We start from the raw sequence: 27738 nt of genomic DNA, 5'->3' as shown, positions 1-27738 counted from the left end.
CTGTAACTTTATCTTAATACTTTGAATTGTTATCCTGTTTGGCACACAGTTTTCTAGCTGGTTACACTTGTTCACAAATGGTGGCTTATATCAATGGTTTCAGACTTACGCTAGCTGGGAGCCTACTTTTGTCCCATTTTGCAGTTCAAACAGGAGACATTGAACTATAGTTGGTTGCATCCTTAATAATGACCTTAATGTTTATACTGTGTGCCAGTGAGTTGTGAAGGAAAACGATGATGCCACAGCTGTATCAATGTTATCTGTTTCTACTGTTTCACTTCTTTTGTGTGCTATCTAGTTTGTTTTTTTTTTTTTTTTTAATATGTGTATTTTCTGCTGCACAGTTAGCCTGTAGTAAGCATGCAACTGTGTTTGTATGCATAGAAGGATACTTGTGTGTCTATACAAAAGCTTTAAATCAAAAGTCTTCTTTGTTTAATTTTGTTTTGCTTTAGGATTGATTTACAAAAGATAACAAAAAAGCTAAATTTTGGGGTTTGATAACTCATCACTAAGGCAATTGGGATCTTTCCACCCCAAACAGGAGGCAAGAGATAGATACCGTTTCTTTAACCTGTATAGCCAAGACTATTACAAGGTGTTAAGCTTCATAAAATATTTGTTGCCTCTACTTCAAGTATAGATGCAAATCTGTTAACCTGATGCTGGGCCTGTCTTTTACCCATCTTTTCTTTGTACCATGTATGTTTCATGTGTGTTTCTTACCTTACTCTCTCTACTTCCCTCTTTGCATCCTAAAGAAGTAAAATAGAAATTATGTGATCTGTGGCTCTGCCAGCAGCTTTAAGCTTCTGATACTGTCATAACTAACATTTATTGGACCAGCAATCACTATGACATTTAAGGAATTTGCTCCATTGTGTTAAGTATTGATAATTACACTTTTTTTTTATTTTATTTTTTTATTTATTTTTTTTAATAATATCCATGTATATGTGTCTGGCCGCCTACATTGATTATTCTAATTCCTACCAGACTGGTTCTGAAGCTAGCTGCTTATTGACTTCCACAAAGCCATTCAGCTGACATTGTCACTTTTCAGACTTGATAGGAAAAAGATAAATCTGTAGTCCTCACTTTTCTGCCTTTCACCATTGTTCTGTTGTTAATCCATCCCTGTGAAAAGCTGGTCTTCCAATAATCTGGAAAAAAATAACTTTAAATAAATTAGTCTTGTTCTTTTTCTGTTCTATTCAATTTTAGAAAAGACTATGCTGATTTTTCATTTACTGGATTGAATATCCTCTTGATGAATTGGATAAGCATTTGCACTGGAAGCTTCTGATTAACTAACAGCTATACTGAATGGTCATAGTCTACAGCTAGTTACTTGCCAGGTTTTGATCCTTTTGAATTAAAGGAAGTACTTCTCCCCTCCTTTCTCCTACAAGTTACTACTATATGGTTGAAGTTAAAACCATTTTTTTGGGGGGGAAAAAAAAAAAGCATTTTGGGAGTACTGTCTTCTTTAAAAGCAGACTGAGGTTTCTAATGGAAAAATGATAGGTTATAAATAAAACAAACCCAAACATTTAAATAAAAAACAAAACAAAACACAATATTAGTTTCACTATGCTAAGTTGTTAAGTTTTAAAACAAGCTTTTGTCCTTGAACTGGATTATGATGCTAAAAGCAATGTTGGTGTTACGATTTTAAAGCAATCTGGAAGCATCTGGAGCAGAAAAGCAATTACAGCTTTTAATTATTATTTCTTTTTAATTTGTTGTCCTTCATTCACATGTAGATGTAGAAAGTATTTGGGATTGGTATATAAAGATGGTGCTGTAGGCTGTAAGGGAGTCAGAATATCAAGTGAAATTTTCTTCTACATTATCAAATTACCCATAATAATTTATTTATTTATTTTTTTCCCCCCGTCCTGGAGTTGTTACAATATAAATGACCACTTCCCTACTTCTGAATTATTGAGCACTAGAGTACTTGAAAAGAGTGGTCCCCAGCTTGGGAATTAAAACTTTCAAATGGAATACATCTGGTGAATTCAGATGCGTTGGTTAGGAACTAGATTCTTATCATAAGAGTAAGAATATAATTTATCAAGAGCAACCTATATTAAAAAGTGTGATTTCAGCATGTTCTAGCCTGGAACAGCCTTATGAGATCCTGTGGCCACGAGCATTGGTCAGTTGTCCTTTAAATGGAATACTTTTGATATTTGCTTGCTGTGCATGTTTAGCCATCCCAAGACTAGTCTTGAGCAACAGCGGCTTCTCATTGTTTTTCATGCTCAGCTTTTCAAAGGCTTCCTCCTTCAGTTATGCTATAATTGGCACAGCCTTTAGGTTTTCATCCATTTCTTCCTAAAACTAGCTTTGTTTTTGTTTTTGTTCCCTGTGTCATAAGCCATAAATTATTCCTGTTGCAGAAAAATTGAGCTTCTTAGAGTGGTTGTTTTCCATCGTGCTTTCATTATATTACAAAGAAAACAATAATAAAAGTAGCTGCTGTCCTGTTACAAGTCGTAACTTAAATAGTATTGAGGAATTGTGAGGGGGGAAAAGGTAATGAATTTCTAATATAACATTTTTTTTTTTTTTAAATAAATGGCCCAGGAGTATGCTTGTTTTTAGAATTTATATGCTGAATTAAATAACAAAACCTCAATACCTTGTGTTTAACTTACTTTTTCTTCTAGGAGAACTTTGCCTCTCTGTTCTTAGGTAGCTTGATAGGACTATTGATTTTTACTTTATTTTTCAGCTTAATATGAATTCCAGATCGAAAACTTTATACCTCTCATTTAAATATATGTAATAATATATGTAATCAGTAGTTACTTTCTACACTTACTACATCAGTTTCTTTCTGGTGCTTTTGTGACTATTACCACAATGTCATGGTCTAAATATCTCTGTAAAGACATTATTTCTGCACAGTGTTGAAGTAAAAGCATCTTTGTACAAATGCAACCAGAGTAGCCTGTACATGTACCCCTTTTTCACTCTTCTAATATTTGGGAGCATAGGCAGCATGCGCTAAAAGGTTCTTCTTAGGTAGCAGGCTCTGTAGTATAGACTATAAACATTTGCTAAGTGATAACATGATGTTAAGAATGCGAACAGAAGACTGGAAAACTTCATACTGTATTGTGTCAGTTAATTTGAGTAGCATACTACACTGAAAGAGCCCTGTCCTATGGTAGTCAATGGTGAGAGTCAAGTATTGGAATTTTGTACCTCACTGTGCAATGTTTTCTAAAGGGTGGGGATTGGAAAGATCGTTCTAGCTTGTCTTTCTTTTTCAATTTTAGGGGTTTTGTGGTTACTCTTTTATTTGGAAAAAGCAACTCAGAAAGATACCTTGAGCAGTGTGAACATTCATTTCTTCCCTGTACATCAGTTGGGATCCCTAAGGTAAGGAGACTTTACTGACCTTAACTTGTAAATCAGTCTTCATAGCTTTGAAAGTTAGATTCAAACTGATTAGCAGTGTTATTCTAAAAATTAAAAATGTACCCATTTCCCAAAATAAATGATCCTGCTTTTATGTTTTGATTCAGCTATTAAACTGTGTATGAAATTGCAATGCATGATTTTTCCTTTTCGAAATATAGGCTTTTAAAGCATTTATAGAAAGTTTGTTTCAATTATTGTTACTCATTACGCAAAAAGAGTAAGGTGCAACTGTCTAATGCTATATGTTAGAAATTACTATTATTTTCTAGACCTTTTTTTTTTGTTTTTTGGGGGGGGGGGGAGGTGGTGTCTCCTTCCAGATTTTTCTTGCAAGATTGTTGTGACTACTTATGATTCTTCCATCCTTGGGTCTGTAGTTTTGACAATTTTGATTCTTTGTGGTCAGTGAGTTCCTTGATAAAGTCCAGATTTAGAGTACTTAAGGGAGGGAGAAGCTCTTATCTTTGACCAACGTTTTATGTAAGGCCAAGCAAAAATCATGGAAATGCATACACAAATGGAGGAGCAGCGTGATCCACTTTCCAACTTTGTCATCTTCTTTTCTGAAATGTTACCAGGTAGATAGACATAAATTCAGGCATCCTAATTGGCTTAATCTGCATCTCTGTAGTATAGAATGAGCTCCTAATAGCCAAGATGTGGAATTCGTAGCAATTCCTGGTTTATGAATCTATATGTCTTGGCAGGTGGATCTTGGCCTAATTGGTTTGAACTCATTAGTATAGAGAAAACAAACCTAAAAATTGCTAGTTACACTAAGATGTTTAATCTCACAAATATTTTGTTGAAACATCTTTCAGCTGTCAGACAGTTGGTCACTACACTTCATGTTGTCTGTGATGAGGTTTCAACTTTCTTATCAGCAGCACGTGTAAAGAAATGTGCTTTGTGATTCAGCAGTATGTTTTCTAATCACAATTTGTGTGTGCATGTAACTGAGATGTCTGGGTCTGAAGTATATTGAAAGCTGAGAGTAAATTTATTGGTCTAAATGAAAAATTTAAGACTTTATTGCCACTATTGAGAAAGGAGTCAGCAAACTAATGATTTGGTTCCATTAATGAAACCTGATTTTAGGAGACTAAAGTTCTTGGTGCTATATGGCTTACAATGCTTATAGTGACTGTGAAGTGTTGCTTATGTCTAACGTTTTTTGAGAGTAGATTTATGAACAGTTTTTTTCTGTCTTTTAGACTTTGTGTCTGAATCTTTTTTAATGATTTTTGATCCCTATATGTATGTATGCTCTAGTTGCTTTATGAAAGAATAAAATGTCTTTTTTTTTTTTTTTTTTTGTACAATGGTTGCAAATTTAGTACTTCTGGTTTTGAGTGTGGATTATTGGTGCACGTATGTCACTTTTATTATGCTACCAATACTGACCGATCTATGGAATTTTTTGTAGTAAGTCAGAAAAAAACAGAAACAGAAAAAAAACAAACCTTCATACTAAATGCTATTTGAAATTGTCCTCCAGTTAATATTTACTTATCTTCTACAGTAGCGTTCTGCATCTCTTTTTTTGTCACTGTTAATACAGCATTAGCTATTTTAGTTGAGCTTTTCAGTTGGAAGAGTAATCTGAAGATGTGGATTCTTTATAGGAAGCTCTTTTTCTCAAAGGCAGTCAGGAAGGCTTTCAGCACTGTCTCCCATAACATCCTCATAGACAAGCTCAGGAAGTGAGGGACGGATGAGTGGACAGTGAGGAGGATTGAGAATTGGCTGGATGGCAGAGCTCAGAGGGTTGTGCTCAGCAGCACAGAGTCTAGTTGGAGGCCTGAAGCTAGTTGTGTCCCCCAAGGGTCAGTACTAGGTCCAGTCCTGTTCAATTTATTCATCACTGACCTGGAGGATGGAATTCAGTGCACCCTCATCAAGTTTGCTGATGACACAAAACTGGGAGGAATGGCTGATACCCCGAGGGCTGTGCTGCCATTCAGAGGGACCTCAACAGGCTGGAGGATTGGGCCGCGAAGAACCTCATGAAGTTCAACAAGGGCAAGTGCAGGGTCCTGCACCTAGTGAGGAATAACCCCAAGCACCAGTACAGGTTGGGGGCTGACCTGCTGGAGAGCAGCTCTGTGGAGAGGGACCTGTGAGTCCTGGTGGACAGAAGGCTGACCATGAGCCAGCAATGTACCCTTGTGGCCAAGAAGGCCAACGGTATCCTGGGGTGCATTCGGAAGAGAGTTGCTAGCCGGTCAAGGGAGATGAATCTGCCCCTCTACTCAGCCCTGGTGAAGCCACACCTGAAGTATTGTGCCCAGTTCTGGGATCCCCAGTACAAGAGGGACATGAAGCTACTGGAGCAAGTCCAGAGGAGGGCTATGAAGGTTATCACGGGGCAGGAGCACCTGTCATATGAGGACAGACTGAAAGAACTGGGCCCGTTTATCCTGGAAAAGAGAAGACTGAGGGGAGACCTCATCAATGTGTATAAATATCTGAGGGGAGGGTGTCAAGAGGATGGAACCGGTCTCTTTTCAGTTTTTCCCAGTGACAGGACGGGAGGCAACGGGCACAAACCGAAGCACAGGAAGTTCTGGATGAATTTGAGGGGGCACTTCTCTACTGTGAGGGTGACAGAGCACTGGCACAGGTTGCCCACAGAGGCTGTGGAGTCTCCTTCTCTGGAGATATTCAAAACCCACCTGGATGCCATCCTGTGCAACATGTGCTAGGTGACCGAGCTTGGCAGGTGGGTTGGACTAGATGACCTTCAGAAGTCCTTTCCAACCTCAACCATTCTGTGATTCTATGATTTTGGTGCTGTTTTTCTTTTGTTCTGTTTTGTTTTTCTTTAATTGAAAATAAATGTTCAAATGCTTTATTTTAAAGAAAAGGGTTACAATTCAGAGCACCAAAATGTGAATAAAGTAATGTGTAGAGTGCAGCAAGCTCTAGAGAACTTACAACACAGGATTTAGTACAGATATGTTTGCATGGATGTTGCTTGTTATATATATAATGAATGCTGTGCATTAAGGGGAAATTATGTAAGTTTGATGGAAGATTATTTACTTAGTATTGCAAATACATAAAACTTTCACTGGAGAAAAAGGAATGTGTAAGAATGGTGTAACCTTGTTGTTGGCTCTGGTTTGAGCAGAAGGTTGGACAAGATGAATTTTGGAGGACAAGACCCAAACATGAATCTTAAGCGCCTATAAGCATTCAGATTTTACCAACTAACCTTGCATATTCTATTTCTCTCTTTTTTTCTCTTTCTTTGTGGCTGTTTTTTTTTTTTTTTTTTTTTTTTTTTTTTTTTTTTTTTCCCTCTGTTTTCCAAATGTGGTTTTGTGCATGCAATCCTCAAATTTCAGACTTCACTTTTTAAACTATTTTGGCAATTTTAACCATTTAGCAATATATAATCATTCCATTCTGCACTGTTTTGGCATTTTTGATACTGTCAAGACAAAAATGTTTTGCAAATTCATAAATATATAGCTGGAATATTGTTTGAATATGAGTCAACTTTTTACGTATTGAAGTAGTGTCAAACTGTTCCCTTGCCCTTAAAAGTACGTAGAACTTTGCAACAGCAAATACTTCCTTGTTAGTTGAAAACAGAAACGTTTTCTGGCCTTGTATTTCACCACCATTCACTGAATGTGAACTTGTTTGAATGAGAGATACTTAGGAGAAATCAAGTAGAATAGAAACACTGGGTGTATTGTTTATCATTTTTACGTTTATGTTTTTTTGTTAATTCTATGTCCCAATACAGCCATAACTCACTCCGTTCTCTAGAGAAAATGGGGAAAAAAAAAAAAAGAAAACTTTTTTTTTTTCTTTGAACAGTAATGTAGGTTGTTGTGTTGTTATTTTCCAGAAAATAAAGGGGTTAATTGCAGGTTTCACCAGAAGTTTATAGAAGGACACCATATTAGTCCACTCAATGAAATACTGTCAACAAGTATTTCTTTCAGTATGTTGCTTGCTGCAAGTTGGCTCTGATGAAGTAATACCTGGAGTTAACTGCTCTAAGTTGCAAGTCCTTCTATAAAGCAATTTTTTACATCCTCATCAATTACTTTTCTAAGACTTGCCTGTCCAGTCGTGATGGTACCAAAGAGTAGTTTCTCTACAGGCATATATAATAACCTGAGATGTATAAAGAAACAAAAGGGATAGGGGGGACATCCTGTACAATTACTTGCCAGAGGCTGCACAGGAAGCTCATCATCAAGTATCAAGATGGAGTCTTACCCATAAATTATCTTGTGCTGCTGTTCTTCGTTGCCCTTTTACTGCCATTTGAGTTTTATTTCCTTCTGATCTGTTATTTTAGCAAACCTGCTTCTAAACAGTAAGCAGGAAGTAATGCAGGTCATTTTTTTTTTGTCGTTATTTACCATATAAAGAAATGTGGATATTAGATCTTGTGCACTACATAGATTAGAATCAAGAAGTTTTACAGATTTACTATTGGAAGTATAAAAGTATCATGAGAAGCTATACTTAGAATCCAGCTCTACTTAAATCTGCAAAGTTAAAATTTCCTAATCTCTTTCAAGTGCATAGAAGAAATGAAACGTGAAGCCAGACCTATTAAGATTGACAGAAGACTGACAGGTGCAAATATAATTGATGAGCCTTTGCAACAGGTAAGTTATAACTAGGACTATTTAATTTATTATTTTTATTTTTCCAAGTTTTGAATGTGTAATAGCTAAGTAGTTGTGAGACAAAAAGAAGTTGAGAAATTACAGTTGAGAGTGGTAAGTGAAAAACGTCCAGGATGGACTAGGATATTGGGCAATACTTGTCCGTTTTCTGTATCTTGCAGTTACTCAGCATAGCAGTAGTGAATTCACAGGAATCAATATGAGAGAGGTTTTAGCATGGGAGTTTTTATTGTTTCACTCCCAATTTTGTAATGGTAGAGTTCACTATGTGAACCTTTTAAGAAGACTACTGTTGCATTACTAGGCACAAGAAGCTGTTTTGTATTTTGTTCTGTTTTGTTTATTAGTTTGTCTTTATTTTCCCTGTTCAATTTCAGGTAATCCAGTTTTCCCTGAGAGACTATGTGCAGTATTGGTATTACACACTAAGTGATGATGAATCGTTTCTTCTGGAAATCAGGCAGGCTCTTCAGTATGCACTTGTTCAGTTTTCTGCCAGGTAAGTTTATTTGTATTTTTATCAATACACTGACTAAACAAGTGGACAGTTATCTCTGTTGGTTGTATGGTAATAGCTAAACAATTTTTAATTTATCTGTTGGTACAGTTCACTGTATTTTACAGAAAGAACATTAATGTACTTTAAGGTTATAATCCAAGAGAGCTGCAGTCTTGTTGATCCCTTAAGGAATAAAAGGAGGTGAAGTTTATAGTCATGGTCTTTTCAAAATAGTCTTTTCAAGATTTCGATCAATGCCTAAGATTAGCAAATAGTATTTTTCTGCAGTTTAGGCACTGAGCTGCATGAGTCATCACCTTTTTCTGTGCAGGTCTGTTCCATATAAACAGCAGAGCAATTCCCAAGACAAATCAGTTTGAAAACCTTAATTCAAATATCTGTATCAACTCAGGTAACTTTTAAAAAATGGTGTTGCTCCTCAATATGTAAGAGCAATGAGTATTTCCAGAGGGGTAGCAATCTGGGGAATTAAAATATTGATTTCATGTAATTTTTCTTTAAAGAATGAGCTTACATGGTTCAGAACAAATGGATAGTTTGTTAATTGTCCAATATATTTCAGTTGTTGCTTAATCAAGTAGCAGGAAATTTAGGAAATTGTTTATCTTCAGCATGCCTGATTTCTCAGCCTAGGAAACCATGTGTACTTAGTAAAGAAGTATATGGGTATAAGCAATGATTTCAAGCATTCATCCCACTGTAGTGATCATCTGTTTTCTCTTGAGAAGCGGTTGTGGGTAACCTAAATAATAATAATAAACTTCTTAGCAAGTTTTCAAGTGTTGTCATCCCCTTCTGACCTTGAAAATGTAGATTAGTGTGCTTTTCTGGCAAGAAAGATCAAAGATATAGAGCTAGGTTTAATGCTAGGAGAAGTATGTGATAACAAAATCTTACTGACTGTTTCCTAGGTTTTCCATTATGTCATAAACTTGGAAATCAGAAAAGATAGGCTGAATAATACCATATGGGAAGCAATACTGTGCTTACCTGAAATTGATTTGGCTGTTCAGTTGCAATGTTTTTGTCTGTTTCATGAAGTTAATTTTGTTGAACGTTTTCAAACACTGGTTTTGTGTCAAAGCAGGACAAGTTATAACTAATTTATTTTTTTTTCCTCCGGTATTACAGCTCTTCAAAAATAGCCACTATTCCCGTGCAATTGTTTTTTCTTCCTGTACAAATCATATCATTTCCATTGACCTGCAGTAACTTATTATTATTATTGAGGGAAAATGATATAGTGCATTTAAAATGACTGCAATTGGTTATAGCTGTAATAGTCTTAGATTAGTTCCATAATCTCTAATTTCATTTAGCATGTGAATTTCTATAGAGAACGAGTACTGCAGGTTTTTCTTTTTTCTTTTGGAGTTCCTCTTACGGAAGAATGCTGCAAGGCTGCCACCTAGTGTTTTTGTGTGATTTGTTTGTTGTGCGGGTTGTGGATCTGGATTGTCGATGATTAACGGGTTTTGAGACAGGCCTTTTGAGACAGCTTTGCTTAGGAAAGCATGGACAACACATCAGTATATCCGCATCTGTCTTAGACCAATAATTAAATGGTTTTATGCAAATCTAACGGTGACTATTTTCCAATACTGTGCACTGTTGATTTAGAGATTCATGCCAACTACTTCTCACGTAAGCTATGGAATCAATTACTGATAATATTAGGTTGTTGGTAGTTTCAAATGAAATGTGTGTTTTCTTACTTGTGCATATCCTGCAAATTTGGAATAAAATGATTTTATGTGCCTTCCAAAATGACAGAAACTATGGGAGAAAAAGACCTGGGGAGCATTTAGGTTGTAGATGCTTGTAGACAGTTTGTGTGAGTTTTTTTATTTTATTATTATTATTTTCACGGATATTTTAAACTAATGATGAGAATCAGAATACAATACTGGATATCAGTGTTAACTTTTTAAAGTAATTCAAACATAAATAATGTGTAAATGTGAGTTTTAAAATGGTATTTCACAACGTTTGATTTGTTTTCAGTGAATAGATCAGGAGGCTTTTTTCTCTTTGTTTCTCCATGTTTACTATCACTCTGGCTCTTGGCAGGGAGAAGTAAGTAGAAATTTATAATTGCTTTTGGTATTCAGGATAAACTAATTAATTTGCATGTCACCCCTTTTCTGATAGGTCAAAGGAAACAGACTGGCAGCCTTATTTCACTACACGACTTGTTGATGACTTTGGCACTCATCTTCGAGTTTTCAGAAAAGCTCAACAAAGAATAGCAGAGAAAGGTGATCAGATGAAAGGTAACATAATGATGGAAATATATTTTTACTTTGAGTATTAAGTTGGCAAGCATCTTACTTGTGTGAAATATTTGGCTTTTTTATTAATCGTTTACTCTCAAATTTCTGATCTTTACATAAAAATTTTTCTTTTATTTTCTTTTGTGTAGACCAAGCTGAGGAACTTGTAGATACATTCTTTGAGGTTGAAGTTGAAATGGAAAAAGAAGTCTGTCGTGACCTAGTCTGCACTTCTCCCAAAGATGAAGAAGGTCTTTCAATATTCTTCTGAAGCTATTTTAGTATAGCAGACTGAATTAAAATACTATGAAGTTACAAATATGAATAAATACTGAAGCCTTAGCATGTGACTTTCAAAGCATGATTATTTACAATGTCTTATTTCTTCTGATTTGTGCATATTAGTATTTTAAGTGTGTATATATGGAGCTATCCATCTTTTCATTAGAAAAAAATACTTTCAAACTGTTTTCTGACAGGGAAGGGTGGCTTTGAAGATATTTGTTTTGCTTTTTTTTTTTTTTTTTTTATTGGATATCTCATCCATTTTACCACTCCATAATCTTAATTTCATGGGAAATCAGTTTATTGGCAAAGTATGCAGGATGGAAAAACAATCTATATATGTTAATGAAAGAAAGTATATTGGAATTCCTTGTAATATGGCTCTTTTTTCTTGGCTTTATGACTCTGTAGAACTGCCTCAGTTTGATTTTATGTCAGTGCTGCTTATATTCAGTCTGAAAGGTGTAACTATAATGCTTGGACTATATAGCTGTATGTTTGAATTTTATTTTAAGGATTTATCAGTTGGTATTTATGTTATCAGGTAGGATGAAAAACAATATAATGCACAATTATGCTGAGAATTTTGTGTTTGTTTTTTGTTTTGTTCTCCCTCACTAGGATTCCTAAGGGATCTGTGTGAGGTTTTACTGTATATATTGCTACCTCCTGGAGACTTCCAGAACAAGATCATGCGATACTTTGTCAGGGTAAATAGTCATCCTAATTCTTTGCTTTGATGTCATAAAAATTTTTAAAGCTGCTCATTTTTTACTTTATTTTTTAATTGTTTTAAGTTAACATTAGATTATTTTAAGTGAACAATTTTGAAAAGTATTTAATAGCAGGGAACAGTTTGCCTGATATGTTTCCCAAGTTTTTTTCAGCTCTAGCAACACTAGAAAAGCATGTAAAAATGTATGTTGTTTTTCTTGAGGTATTAATATCTTCCCATTAAATGATAATTGCTATTACATGCTTTTTCTTTAGCATTGGTAACAGTGATTTTTAGATTGTCGCACTTAGTAATTTTATGAGTAAATACATTAAAGTGATTAATTATTTTTTTTTTTTTCAGGAAATCCTCTCCCGAGGGATTCTTCTTCCATTAATAAACCAGCTCAGTGATCCTGATTATATTAATCAGTATGTCATATGGATGGTAAGATTTATCATGACTTCATATTTCCAGAATATTTTTATATAAGCCTTTACTTACGTTGTTCTCTGTGATCATGGCAGGTATTATTATTATCCTTAATTATTAATAATTTAACTGAATGGGAAGAAACAAAATCTTTACTTTGACATCTCTCTAAATAGACCTGCAGAAAAAAAGTATATACTAAAATAATGTAAATAGAGCATTTACATTTTAATTAATGTTATTGTCTGATAATGCAAGTTAAAACTTGCACTTAAAATTCATTGTCCCTTGTTATGTCACTAGTCAAGTTTTTTTTTTAAACTTTCTGCAAGACCTCTGTACTTTTATTTGTGTATCTTACTCTTAATGTGTGCATTCAGTAACTATGCTGAAAACACCTCTGGATTTCAGACTAAAAATTCTTAACGTGAAATTGCTTCAGGTGTACATGTACAATGTTCCTTCAGTCTGGCCACCTCTGTTTTATGTAAAAGTTTTCACGTTGCTTCTGCAGGAACGTGAAATGGAAAAATTACTGCGGCTCATGTGCACCAAGCATTTCAATTTTTGTTTCCCCTATCCTCCTACACATATTCTTTTTTTGTAACTTGTCCTCTTTCTTTATTTACTGAGCACTGTCCCCGACTGTATCCAAAGATAGAATTCTGAAGCTTTTATAAAGTTTTTCTGTTATGATGATGGCCCAAATATTACTTTTCATAATTTCTTTGAGATGGGGAAGTAAATACTCAGGGAATAAAAGGAAGAATAAACACTTCCAAAAATTTAGTACAAGCCTTACAGAATGAAGATGATTGCAGAAAATTAAGGTCAGGAGTTGATATGACTGAAATTCTAATTCATATGGGAACTTTTGACATAAAATCAGACTCAAATAAAAAAAAATATTTTTGAGAATGAGATGTTTAATACTACATTTCTATGCGTACCATACATAGTCTGATACTATTTCTCTTAAAAACAAACAAACATAAAACTATAATATTAGAAGTTAAATACAAGTTCTCTTTGTCATTATATTCATTAAAAAAATAATGTTTAAAGTTCTACTATTTGTACTGTTACTTTAGAAAAAAAATATTTCTTAGAAGTTTTTCCATTAACTTAAACCAAAGATATCTGCACTACATTCTCTTTTCTCTGTGCAGCTCATGTCAATGCACTTTGGTAGTGCAGACCAGGTGCAATGTTTCCATACCAAAATGAGCATTTATGAAAGATGGGTAATGTGATTTCAGCCACTCCTCTTTAGATACTAAAGGCAGCATTAGACTTCAGCCCTCTCCACCTGTGTATGCATGCTGTAAAGCTGCCAGCCATCCTGAGATCCCCATGCTGCATTCATAAGGCAGTTTCCAATGATGTGAGCAGCGCAGCAGGCTTCCTGCACTTCCACAAATTCCTGAGAGTCCCTAGAGCAGGCTAGGTTCATCTTATGCCAATTCTAGGACTGCAATCCTGGATATGATAGTATGCATTAAAATAGCTTAATAGTATTTATAAGGGTATCAGAATTAGGGTTTCTGAGGGGATGTTAGTTCAGACATTTCCCAATTTTTATTCCACTAGGTTGTGGTTACATAGTAGAATGTTTTAATTGCTTTTGTAATTCTGTATCTTAAGAAACCCTTACATGGGGAACACATACAGTTGCAGGGGCCCTTGGCAAAGTTGAAACCTTTTCAGTGTTCTGGTCAATTTCTGCCTACTTTTTTTTTTTTTTTTTTATTTATGGGAGATGGGAAATAGCAGAAGAAGGTTAATGGGTTTGGGGCAGATCTTTAAGTACAATGACGCTTTCCAGGTGGCTTTGCTGTACCTCTTGAAAATGAGAGGAGTGAAACAGATTTGGACTGTATGCATGTTTCTTCTTTCTTGGTCCATTTATTCTACCAAGCATGATTCTTTTGCCCTGTTCCTTCTAATTTATCCCTACCTTGCCAACATTTTTATCGTGTCCTTGACGACCTTTATTTCATTCTTTTTTTTCCAATTCCTTTTTACATTCTTTACTCGTCCATCAATTTTAAAAAGCAGCTTTCCTTTGAGTCATGGAAAAAAGTGAAGCAGGTTACATTCAAGCTTTTACACAGTTTAATATGAAGGCTCTGAATTGAATCCTGCTTTGAGCAGGACTTAGATGTCTGCCAGAGATAACTTCAAGCTGATTTTTTTTAATATTCTGATAACTTTTTTCTGTGTATTGGGAAAAAGCAGTCAGGTGCCTAGGTGATTGTATCCTAAAACTGGTTACAGAACAGCGGAATGAAGGGCACGTGAGGTTTGGGATCGTATTATGTAGTGCAGGAGGGAGTCATCTAGTGGTGCTGACTCTCACTTAGAGGCAGTTTGGTTGTGTTTGCAAGGCAGGGCTGCTCTGTGAGACAGAATGATAACCATGGACCCACAAATGTAGAGAGTAAAAATATGTAGATAGCTTACAGATGTCCAGTCTCATCATTTGAACTTATGAAAAAATTGTGCTTCTCTCAGAGTTTATCTAATTTTGAAATATATAAAATTTTAGCACCAAAGGAAGATTTAGAAGCATCAAAATGTCTTCAAAATTCCACTTTGCAGTGTTGCACTGAAATAATTTATAATGTTAATGTTGTGCTTTCACCGGCTTTACATTATTCACACTGATTTTTTTTTTTCCAGATTCGTGATTCCAACTGTAACTATGAGGCCTTTATGAATATTATTAAATTAAGTGATAATATAGGAGAGTTGGAAGCAGTGAAAGATAAAGCAAGTGAAGAACTGCAATATCTTCGATCTCTAGATACAGCGGGAGATGGTTAGTACTGTATTATTTAACAAAATATTGAGTGTGTTTACCAGTGTGAACCCTGAAGAATATTCCAAAATTTCAGAAAATGCAAACTGATAAAATATAGTATAAAATAGTTTGTTGTTAAATTGTTTTATATATATGTATATATATAAAAGTGGTAAACCTTGGATGGTATGTGTTTAAAAATAGGTCTCTTACCATCTGGATTTTATTTTTGTAGGAAGGAATTAGCTAGTACCTATTTTTTTTTTCTTTTTTCTTTTTTTAATGTAGTTACAAATTAGTTAAATTAGTTATATGTATACTTCTGCTGAATTAAAACTTACAGTTAGTTCTAAATTTCAGTAATACTTTGGTTATTAATGGGTAGTCACTTAACAGTTAATCTGAAAATGGGAAGAGAAGAATTCTTGTTCATTTCTATTGGTAGAATAGTTAAACTGAAAAACTTTCTCTGCAAAGCTGACGTGTTTCGTATGTGGTGTCATTGCTCTGATTTTTTTTAAAGTAGGATCATAGAATCACAGAATGGTTTGGGTTGGAAGAGACCCTTATGTATCATCTAGTTCCAGCCCTCCTACCATGGTCAGGGACACCTTCCACTAGGCCAGGTTTCTTGAAGCCCCAGCCTGAATTTTAAGTATTTTATGAAAGTATTTTAAGTATTTCAGGACAAGAGTTTGCATACTCATCTGCATTACTTTTTTTTTTTTTTTTTCAGATATCAACACTATAAAAAATCAAATAAACAGTTTATTATATGTTATTAAAGTATGTGATTCAAGAATTCAGAGGTTGCAGTCAGGAAAAGTAAGTATTTTAGAATGATTTTTGATTCTGAAAGAGTGATGTTGCAGATGACTTACCAGTTCAGTCTGGCTTTTTGCTTTTGGATTCCTGCTTTTTGAGACATGGCTTGGAGCATGCAATTACAGGCATACATTGTAAAACTCACTTTTTTTTTTTTTGATTTGCAATTTTAACATGGAGACATTTTCTAAAGGTTCACATGTTTAGTGAGTTTTAGATTCTGGATTTAGTAGTTTAGATATGCCATTACAAATTATATTATTCCCATATATTCAGTATAAGAGATGAACTGAAATGGTGTATAGATGGTAAATCTTTGTATTTCTACACCTATATTTAGTTCTTTTTTGTTGCTTCAGTGCATACCTATTGTGTCTCAAGTTTAATCTCTGGCAAAGTTCTCTTAACTTGTTGATAAAGGTACCACTTGGTGATTATTTTGTGGTGCCTTATTACGTATTGTATTTTGTCATACTTGGAATATTTTATGAGAATTGGATGTCAAATTTCAGAACCTGATCTTGTTCTGCTTACTTGTTTGTTTTGTTTTGTATTTATTACAGAGTCGGTATGTTTGACTTTGCCTAGTTTATTGACTCTCTTAATTGGACCTCAGTGTGGCTCTGTGATAATGTAATCTTGTGCATATTGACTGTTAAAATGTTTAAAATATTTTATGGTTGGACCCTGAAGTGCTACTGCAATACCAAGAAATGTCTAATTAGCAGAAGAAAGTTGGACAGAGATGAGTTTAAGTTGTGGTGACCTGCACCCCATCAAATTCTGATATTAATTAATCTCAGTTCATTTTCATTCTACCGTAACCAGTAGGGAGATATTTGGGGTTAATTTGACTTGTATATCATTACATGAATGTTACATGAATGTGTTAAAAGCCAGCCCCTCATACAGCAGCAATCTTCCATGTTTGAATTATGAGAAGTAAAATAGTTATGAGATGACCTTCTTATTAGTGACTGTAAAAATAATTAAGCTTTGAGAGGCTGCTTTATTGTCTACAACATAAATAAGTTTTTTATTATGTCTGATTTATGGTAACCTAATTTAAAAACAATGAACATGCTGAACTGTGTCTTACAGGAAATAGATACTGTGAAACTGGCAGCAAACTTTGGAAAACTTTGCACAGTCCCTCTGGACCATATTCTGGTAGACAATGTTGCACTACAATTTTTTATGGGTAAGTATTATTTTTTTTTCTGATTTTTCTATTTAGAAAGACTATCCTAGCTCACAGGTTTGTTTACTTGTACCTAAGTATCTACTGAAAGCTATATGTAAGACAGAGGAAACACAAAACCTTTTTTGCAAATGGTTCTATAATTATCTGTTCAGAGCACCATACTTAGTGCTTCTGAATACTTCCACGAAGCTCATTTCAATACTAATCTCTCCTTAAGACTGATCTGCAATCGTTCTTGGTCTGTTAGTGAAGAAGTTTGTTCTGTTTAGAGAAGAATCATTGCAAGAATTGCTCAGTTTCATATTTGGAATGACTCTGAATCTTAATTGCTATTTTTTGCCTTTCACTGGCCTCAGCGAAACTAATGGAACTAATGACAAGACTGAAGTTAAATTACTGCTGTATTTTAAGTTCTCAGAGAACTCAGTAGCCTTGTAATCAATGTACTTTTTAAACATATAAAAAAGAAATTTGATAGATGGCTTAAAGGTTGTGTAATTCATATTTATTATTTTGTAGTGCTTGATGCTTTTCTCTAAATGAATAATGCTACTAATTGTCATTGCTGAGAGTGTCAATTGTCTTTTTTTTTGTTGCTGATAGTTCTTTTAATGTAGTAGATGTATGTGATTGATTAGAATTCCAGTTGGAATTTCCTCTCAACTCCTGTCATGCTGTACAAGCCTGTTATATCCACATGGTAGTGATTGATTCAGTTTTTACTTGTGCATTTTAAGATTAGCTGCCTAGTTCTAGACTCTGTTCCCATTTTTTTTTTTAATTATTATCACCAATATCATCTATATAGTAGTTTCTGTTTTTTTCACTCCAGATGACAACTATTCTAGATGTATAACCAGATCCTGGAGAACTTAGTTCACATCTTAGAGAATTTTTCCTTTAAGGTGTGAAATTATAACTATGCTTGTATGTTGCCTGTTTTCTGTGTTCGTGTAGATTACATGCAGCAGACTGGTGGCCAAGCACATCTGTTTTTCTGGATGACAGTGGAAGGATACAGGGTTACAGCACAGCAACAGCTGGAGGTACTTCAAAGCCGGCAAAAAGATGGAAAGCATCAAACCAATCAAACCAAGGGTCTATTAAGAGCAGCTGCAGTTGGAGTTTATGAGCAATATTTATCAGAAAAGGTAGGAATAATGTATTTCTAAATTGTTTGAAACTTTTTGTACAAATAGTTGTCTGGCTACATTAATGTGAAATGGATTTGATGTAGTAGTTTCTTTACAAACTAACACTTAAGGTGTTACCTGCATATCTTCTCTTTTGTTATGTCAAGCGGTCAAAGTTCTCCTTTTTTTGGCTATCTTATAAATGCATTGTATTCTAGAAAGTATGCTTTTGAGGGACAATATAGAGGAAAAACTAAAGAAAGTGTGAAGACAAAAAAGAAGATAAATTCCCATAGTGTATGTTTCCCTTTTTCCCTTCCCTTCCTTTTACACTGCCTTCTCTCTCACCCTGCTACCCCCATTTTCCCTAGATTAAGAAAAAATAAATAAATAAAAGAAATAAAACAAAAGCCATTTCATATGTGTACAAGCACAGATTCAGGTTGGGCTTTGAAACAAAATAAATTCCCGTGCCTCTGCAAATGCCTGTATATGTTGCACAAATATCACCCTGTTAAATACCTTTTGATAGGCAAAGCTTTAATGTTCCCAATGAAGTGTTCAGTGGAATAAAACACTTGTCAACTTCTATGAACAAAGCATCTTTTTTCTGAATTTGTGTATGCATAAAAATCACTATTCAGCTCATTTTAGAAGCTTCCCTCAGCAAATTATCCCTCAAATCTGTTGTGATGTTTCCCTTTCTGCATCTTTTCTTTCACTTTGTTTTTTCACCTCAATAGAATATCAGCAGGGTCTTCTATGGACTATCCAGAGCTTGCTCTACTGTTTTTGTGAGCTGACTGAACACATACCAGTTCAAAGTCAGAAGTTCCTAATCCCAGAGTTTATTCTAAAGCCAACAAACTTGGCCTCTCAGGTGTGCTAAATAGATCAAGTGAGCAGCTAGCTATGTTGGGTCTGGTTCAGTGTTGGCTTCTGTGTCTGTTGCAGAAAATGAGAAAGTATGTGAGCTTGGGCCTACCTAAATGAATGCTCAGTAAGCACTAGCATGAAATGTGTCATATCAAAGGACGACTGTGAATCTGATGGATGCTAATATGTTGTCTCTTCTGGTAGCTGTAATACAGTCTGTATAAGAAGCTACTGTGCTTGCTGTTCCTAGTAGTCTGCAGGAATTAGTAGAACTGGCAAGCTGTTAGTTTTTCCGTAGACTCTTTAGGACTTCATCCATTTACATTTTTTTTTTTTTCTCTGGGTTGTTCTTCATTTCTGAATCTGGATCTTTCTGATCATGAATAAATAGAACTTGTGTTTAAGTCTGAGTAAATCTAGTTGGGATATTGCTTTGAACAATTGGGATGCACAGCTGGGATGTGCATAAATTGTTTTTTGAAATGTTTGTTAGTACTCTTTAAAGTTCTGAGTTTCAACACACAGTCCGAATTTCATCTTTTTTTAATTCTGACTCCTGTTTTGTGTTCTAGACAGTTCATGACCTGGATATACTCATCAAGCAGAAATGCATTTTGCCTAGAGAATTGCAGAATTGCATTGGATTTTGTTTGGGGGGGGAAAAATGCTTATTTTTATTCTGTGAAAGTTGATTTAGATCTCTTGACAGGCATCTCCAAGAGTTAATATTGATGACAACTTAGTAGCAAAACTGGCAGAAACACTGAACCATGAGGATCCAACACCTGAAATCTTTGATGACATTCAAAGAAAGGTATACTCTATTTATCCTGTATTTCATAGGAGTTGTTAAGGCTATAATGCATTAAACTTCACTACAGCCATTCAAGAGGATCAAGAAACTCAACGTTATCAGAAACCTAAAACCTGTTTAACTACTTTCATATTCTATAAAATAATATTCTAAATTGTCATCTTTTGCTTGGCCTTATGTAGCCTGTGACTTTCAAAGTAATGGGTGGGTTAAAAATTATGGGTTGATTTGTGTTTATGCACCAATCTAAGAAAATGTGCCTATGCAGAATAATGGCTAAGTGGTACAATTTTGGTCTGCTTTGAAAAAGCTTTCTTTTTCAAAGGGGGTATAAGTGTATTACTGTATTTAGTTTTATTTCTTTTAAGAAATTTGACTGCTCTGTTTCTGCCAGGCTGCACAGTTTAACACTCAGAAGCAGCAGCAAGTATTGAAGATAAAATCTTATCAATACCTTCATGCCTTCATGCACTGACTTTATCACTCAAGTCTAATATATATAGATATTAACAAGTAAATAATTGATGTTCTTTCAGTAAATTACATATCCAGTCTGAGAGGTTTTTACGATTTTTAGGTCATTAACTTCATATACTCATTTCTATTAAAAATTAACGATATGAGCTGTAGAACTTAGAATCACTTTGTACTTCATTTAATAATAATGAAAACATTGTTAAAACTACATTGCTCAAAGTAGATTATTATAAGGGCCTTGCATGTGATATCTGCTGAAGAGAATGTAAAATTTTCATGTATTACAAAATTGACATCCTCAAACCCGCATGATTTTTTTTTGGCATTCTTACCAGGTGATTGGACTTGTACAAATTTGTTCCTACCATGCACAAATATTTCTGTATATGTGTATATATATATATATACATTGACTGCTGCAAAGTACTGCTTAAAAAATAGCGAGTGAAGATCATAGTCACTGAAGACAATTTTGTAGGGGATTAAGATATCATGTTCTATGTATTTCTCCTTTTGAAATTCATATGTACTTAAATTGCTAGTTATCTTCATGATAAAGGTTGTTTTTGTAACTGGTTGGGTAGGTAGTTGGGGGATTGGATATGATGACACTGAAAAAAAAGAACATGTCAATATAGCAGGAAAGCAGTATGTTACTGTTCAGGCTACACAGACAAATTTTTGAGATGATGTGATTAAATATTTGTGATGTAGATTAAATCTTTGTGATTACACAGTGTTGGCTGAACTGGAAATCTTCAGGAAAGTAATGTGTTATGCCTTTCCTGTATTATTGATGAAAGCTTGTCTAATTAAAAATATATATATAAAATACATATATATATTTCTAATGTTATTTTTATTTCAATAAGGTTTACGAATTGATGCTGCGAGATGAAAGATTCTACCCTTCATTCAAACAGAATGTATTGTATGTGCGCATGTTAGCTGAGCTGGATATGCTAAAGGATCCTAGTTTCAGAGGATCAGATGACGGGGAAGGAGGTGAGCTGTCTACCTGTAAGGGAGATTTTCTGGGTGTATTCTTTTTCTCCTTTAAAATGAAATGAAGAACATTGTCCACACTGTTTTTGATAAAATCAAAAGGTTTGTACAGGATTTTAAATTAGTGTTTGTTTTTTTTTGGTTTGTGTTTTTATGTAAATTGTTCTGGGAGTTAAACAAGTTTTTCTTAACTTTATTAACTTTGTGTAATTTTTTTTTCCAAGTCTTAGTCATGAGTGTGTCACTAAAATAAGTGTGCAACTCTTTCACTTGCAATTTTCTCAAAAAAAATTTTTATATTCTTCACCGGGAAATAGAAATAAGTACATAGAAGATGTGGATTTTTAAAGGTTTCTGGAAAACTGAAAGTCAGTGAAGTCTTTTTGTTGTTAAGAATCAAGCTTGAAACTTCAAGATGTGTGGTTGTGATGTCGTTCTCTATCATCTCCCCGCCCCCTTGGAACTAAGGAGCCTTCACTTTTGGAAGTTTCATTTTATACATTTTTCTCCATGATTTTTTATCAGCTCCTCTGAAATTTCTTATTTTAAGAACTTTCCTTCTTTTTTACTCGCTTAAAGTAACATTGTGCATCAAGAGTAATTTTAACACAGAACCCTTTATAAATATTTATTTCCTCTTTAAAGCACAGTTATATATGAACTTAATTATTCTTAATAACAATTTAGAAGATGGAAGGAGGATTGTGTTCTTTACTACGCTCTAGTGATACGTTTTGTTAACACCTGAAGAATTAGAACTGTGAAGATCAGCTTTGTTCTTCTCACTTAAGTTACTTTCAATATAATGTGTATTTACTACACCATATTCTTTAAGTTTTGAAACAGTCCTGTTAATGGAACTGCCTCTGCAAAACCTACAATAATATACAAAATATCTAATAACACTTCTACAACCTGCTTTATTTGTTCCCAAGTTATTCTTATCTACTTGTTCTTTTGCCTTCTTTTTGTTTAGTGGTTTTATTCTCTGTAGTTATTTTAAGCAACTTTTGTGAATATAACTATTAATTTTCATGTGTTAGTTTTGTTCCATCATGTTTAATTTCTTCCTGTAATGTTGGGATTTTTTTGGTCTTCTAAGTTCTTTAACAAATCCCAGAGAACTCTGACAAAATCTGTCTTGGATCAGATACAGGTCAGGTTATTCACAAATTAATACCTTTGAATGTGTAATTTAATGAAGTAGCTAATATATCGGATGCAGTCCTGCTACTAGAAACAAGAAGCTGTATAAATTGTATAACGGAATAAAAAACTAATTCACTCTAAGAGTGAGTAGGGATGAAAGGATGAAAGCAGATTTTCCCTGCATCTGTCCATCAGAGAGCATGGGCTTTTTTTTTTTTTTTTTTTTTTTTTTTGAGATTAGGCAAACTGCATGATGAATTAAAGAAAACATACATGCTGCCTGGTGGTATTTTGGAATTTGCTGCTAGCATCATTTACCAGCATTTGGTTGCTTGCTAGTAATCTTAAGAGCACTGCTGACAACACAAACCACTATCTTTAGCTATTTTTTGTCCTGTTAGGGTAAGAGTGATAGAAATACTAGCTCTATTTCACTTTGAGAATGTTAACATGGCTTGTCCTTTCTATCCATATTATCCTGGAAGGGGAGAAGAGTTTTTCTTTAAGTTTGTTGTTGTTAAGGTCAGGTACCCTCATTTTCTCAAAAGTTTCTGTGTCTTTTTAGTATGCTGTCTGTTTTTATTAGACATAGTGGACAAAACATAGAATGCATCCTTTCTGAGCAAATTATTTAGCAGTCTTATGTTAATTAAATTGTTTTTGTATATCTTGTTACTACAGTTAGCTTAACTCTTGACCTTTTTTTGTTCTATTTCCTTAAGCACTCTCAAGTCTTAGTGCTTTTTCTTATGAACACTTTTGGGTCAAATTGCTACCAGGTTACAGTGCGTATTGAATTGAAGTACGTTTTTTTTTTTTTTCTATTGAAGAACATTTTAATATCCAGCATGAATTATTACTGTTTTTTAAATCTGATTTCTAACAAAGCTAGGAATCATTTTGTCACTCCAGACTTCTTTTTAGTGGCGGTAGGGAGTATTTGAGTGTAGTGTGGTCCCAAAGAAGTCAGCAACTAAAATAGTTTTTTCATTAACTGAAACATCAATCTGATGGAAAACGTTCAGCTATTACACTGACTCCTTAGTGAAGCAATGTCATGTGGTGATACAAGCTTAAAGTGAAAAAGAAATGTTCTCTGGAGTGTTTATTTCATATCTATAGTTGTATAAACTTCCATACATCTCCATTTAGATGTCATTTTGGGAAACTGAAGGTATTTATATGTCAGGTACAACTGTTGTACACTTGTTTAATTTTCCGTAAGGTTTTGGCTTCACATTTTTATTTATTCTATATGGGCCCTGTATTGGAGAAAATTTTCTAACCTGTTTTTACTTTTTTTTTCTCCCCTTCCTCACTGTTCCTAGAATCCTTTAATGGGTCTCCTACTGGCAGCATAAATCTGGTACGTACTTTTTTTCCTCTTCCCAATAGTAGAGAAAGTGTTATAAAATAGTTTAAATTATGTTACTATTAGGGGGGTTACTTTGTTGCAGTTTGTTTTCTGAAAAAATTTGCCTTGCTCTTGAATCAAATTGAAAGACACATAAGGGATCACTTGATCTGTAAGATAAAACTGCCCTCTTTGTACTTTTCCCTGAATTTAATGAATTTCTTACATAGTTTCTCACAGAATGAATGTATCAGTAGACTACAGTAAACTTAAGCAAAACGTACTTCCGTATTCTTTTTATAAATAGACATGAATTTTAGAGTTGGGTAATAATAGGTGAAAACAAATCCTTTAATATTGAAATCTCAAAGGATTAAATTCCAATAGACCCTAAAACAAGACATTTAATTGCATTTTTAATAATTTTTTGAATTAGGACTTGATTTGGAAACATCCAAGTATCTGGATTTTACCTATTCAAAATATGAATCTTTGTTTCCTATTCTGACCATTTTCAAGTTCGCATTTTGGTATTAATTTTTTAAACATTTTTTTAAGCGTTTCCTTCCCTCCCTCTTATTTGTTTCTTCTTAACTGAGACACAAGATAAGCAAGGCTCAATGGTGCATGTGAGAGTATTTTTGAAAGTCTTATAGTTTTAGAAAGGCTTGCAATCTGCATGCAATTTCCTGGCTCATGTAATTCGTAGGTTCTTCTAATTCGTTCTTGAGGATTATGTAGCTCCTTAAGAGTTCCTGTGTATTAGCCAGATCATGCTTAGCATGCAGAGGAATATAATTAATTTTGTAATACAGTTTGAATACATTTACTCTCAATCTAAACATGTTTCCATGTAGTTTTTTTTTTTTTTTTTAAGCTGGGATATTTTCTATTGTTTTTCTCTTTTTATTTCAAAAACACAAACAAGATAAGATTCAGCAGATGGAACTTACACAAAATCCTCTTGATGCAGAAATAAAACTTATGTTTTTTTAAATTTTTATAAATTTGCATACAATGCTGATAACATTTCAGAAGAGATTCTTTCAATGGACTGTTCTCTTAAAAAGATCTTTAAAACGTCTCAAGTATTTTTTCTAGAACTAGCCTGACATATCAGAATGCTATATTATGGGGTAGGGATTTCTTTGTTATAGCACATCTAGCAAGCGCTTATGTCCTGCTTAATTTTTTGGCTTTTCCAAACTAAACTAGAAAGTCTTAAAGCCTTTATCAAGTACTGTTGCAATATAAGTAGGTATTTGCATAAGATGCTTGTCCAAGTCTTGATTTTTGTTGCTATTGTTCTGAAAAGTATAGTTGCCTAATACAACATTTATTATTTTTATAAAGAGTGAAAAACATTCTAGCAGAAGTGCCTAACGAAGCCCTATTTATGCAGAACTTTTGCTTTCTGTAATCCTTATTATTTAGGGCTGTTTGGGGTTTTCAGTGCTTTTACAGGTGTTTGAATACTGGTAGATTAGTTTTTCCTGGCTCAATTCCACATCAAAAGTAAACTTCTGTATAAATAGTATAGCTCCCTTGTGTTAGTTAGTTACATGAAGAAAAATAGACCTTGGAAAGGTTACTTTAAAGGTCAGGGAATGTCTGTACTTTCACCTAATGACAATGCATTAAAAAAGATTAGGTTGTGGTGTGATATTTTTGCATTTTAATTTAATTTGTGTGCGTTTAATATATGTGCATTTTTAATTGTTCCTGCAAACGTACCTCATGCCAAAGATATTGGGGCACACTAAATGCAATCTGTCTGTTGCTTTATCTCAAAAAAAAAGTCTCAACCATTTCAATTATTTGCAGAAATTTCTTCTGTATAATACTTTGCTACAGAAGTTAAGTGTTTGCTAAAGTTTCCATTTCAAAATTTATCTCCTGTACCTTCATTTAGGAATGCATTTGAAAGAGGCTGTTTTGAGGAAAAAAGTTTAAAAGTATCACCTTAATTTTTGCCTTTAATTTGACACATTCATCTACTAAACTAGACTAGTAGGGCACACTGTGGTATAAAACAATTGTAGAATATTTGCTCTTGCAGATTTCATCTAAATGCATCCATAATGTGAACTTTATATATTCTTTGTGCATTGAACAAATAGAAGCAGTTACACAGGTATTACACCCAAGACCCTGAATGGCAGCAGAAATGTCTGGGTTGAGCTTCTGGAGATCATTAATTAGCTTGAACCCTATGCAGTTTTAAGGAAAAAAAGTCGGGTTGGTAATGTAGGGAGGCAGGAAAACAATAATCAGTGATGCTTTAAAAACAAAACAAAACCATATAAAAGTAGTTTAACGTTAATATTTCATAGCAAGCAAAGTATTAGAGCAGTTGACTATTATTTACCTTCTGTAATAACTCCTCCATCTCATAGAATCATAGAATTATCTAGGTTGGAAAAACATGTGAGATCGTCACATCCAACTGTCAACCTGACCTACCAAGTCCCACCACTAAACCATGTCCCTTAGCGCAATATCCACATGTCTCTTAAAAACCTCCACGGATGGGTGCTCCACCACTTCCCTGGGCTGCCCACTCTCTGTGAAGAAATTCTTTGTAATATCCAATTGAAACCTCCGTTGTTGCAAGTTGAGACAGTTTCCTTGTGTCCTTTCATTTTTCTTCTGAGAAAAGACAGACACTGTCCTCATTGCAATCTCCTTTCAAGCAGCTGTAGAGAGTGATGAGGCCTCAGGCTCCTTTTTTTTTTTTTTTTTTTTTTTTTTTTTTTTTTTTTTTAAGACTAAACTCCAGTGCCCTCAGCTGCTCCTTGTAAGTGTTGTTTTCTAGTCCCTTCACAAGGTTTGTTGCTCTCTTCTGCACTCGCTTGAGCAATTCAATATCCTTCTTGTAGTGAGAGGCCTAAAACTGAACGCAATATTCAATGTGTGATCTCACCAGTGCTGAGTCCTGAGGGACAACATTTCCCTAGTCCTTCTGGCCATACTATTTCTGATGCAGACCAGGATGACACTAGCCTTCTTGGCCTCGTGGGCACACAAATAATTGCTGAACAGGGAGACAGATGTTAACCTAAGGGTGTGCCTGTTTATTTGTCACATGGGAAAATATTCCTGAGGAAACCGTTGTTTTTTACATAGAGTAGAGAAATTTTTAAACTTCTACTGCACTGTAGCTTTTGTGTAATTTGAAAGAAACAGAACAGTATAAAAATAAAACCAAAAGATCTGTTATAACACATTTGTATCCCTCTAGCTGTTCTTTTTTGCATTTTTTTTATGAAATGTTCAATGAAAGACTGTTTGTGTCTGTACTTCTATTAAAACTGAGGTATCAAGTGAAAGTAGTAAATATATTAGAGTGGTCTGCAAACTACATGAAACTGAGGAGTGAGGGAAATGAAGGGCCCTATTGGCTGTGGGGAAAAAAAAAAAAAGGGTTTGGTAGCCAGGTAATAAAAACTTAGCTTCATTATTACAGGGCATTAAGTTATTAGTGTATGCTGAACTGAAAGTTTGAAAATTGATTAAAATGATCAAAAAACATCTCTCAAATGAGATGTGTCCATGATCTTATTCTCTTGACCATTTCTTCCTTCTCCCCTCTCTCCCCCACCATGCAGTCCTTAGATGACCTTTCAAATGTCCCTTCTGATGAGACAGTTCAACTCCATGCATACATCTCAGATACTGGTAAGTTAATCCATTACAATGTCTGCTTTTTTCCAACATTTATTTTGAGTTTTTTTAATATTACAGGCCCTTGAAATCTGAAACTTTTTTTCTTAA

The 27738-nt window shown here is 34.3% G+C and overlaps 1 protein-coding gene across 5 annotated transcripts in view; it reads left to right on the top strand.

Moving 5' to 3' along the window:
- The window catches only part of SNX13 (sorting nexin 13), a 74052-nt gene that overhangs the window by 22889 nt on the left and 23425 nt on the right, over positions 1-27738 (top strand). For all 5 annotated transcript variants that reach the window (XM_084508226.1, XM_084508225.1, XM_084508223.1 and 2 more), the window contains exons 3-17: positions 3297-3399; positions 7989-8078; positions 8477-8598; positions 10771-10892; positions 11042-11143; positions 11799-11887; positions 12256-12339; positions 15007-15145; positions 15864-15952; positions 17054-17153; positions 18114-18307; positions 19875-19979; positions 21329-21461; positions 23939-23976; positions 27573-27642. In XM_084508226.1, coding sequence (XP_084364352.1) covers positions 3297-3399; positions 7989-8078; positions 8477-8598; positions 10771-10892; positions 11042-11143; positions 11799-11887; positions 12256-12339; positions 15007-15145; positions 15864-15952; positions 17054-17153; positions 18114-18307; positions 19875-19979; positions 21329-21461; positions 23939-23976; positions 27573-27642 — 1580 coding nt within the window. The remainder of the gene's footprint in view (positions 1-3296; positions 3400-7988; positions 8079-8476; positions 8599-10770; positions 10893-11041; positions 11144-11798; positions 11888-12255; positions 12340-15006; positions 15146-15863; positions 15953-17053; positions 17154-18113; positions 18308-19874; positions 19980-21328; positions 21462-23938; positions 23977-27572; positions 27643-27738) is intronic.

The sequence above is a fragment of the Aythya ferina genome, assembly GCF_964211825.1.
Source record: "Aythya ferina genome assembly, chromosome: 2".
NCBI classification, from domain to species: domain Eukaryota; kingdom Metazoa; phylum Chordata; class Aves; order Anseriformes; family Anatidae; genus Aythya; species Aythya ferina.
This window is presented reverse-complemented; position numbering and strand designations above follow the sequence as displayed.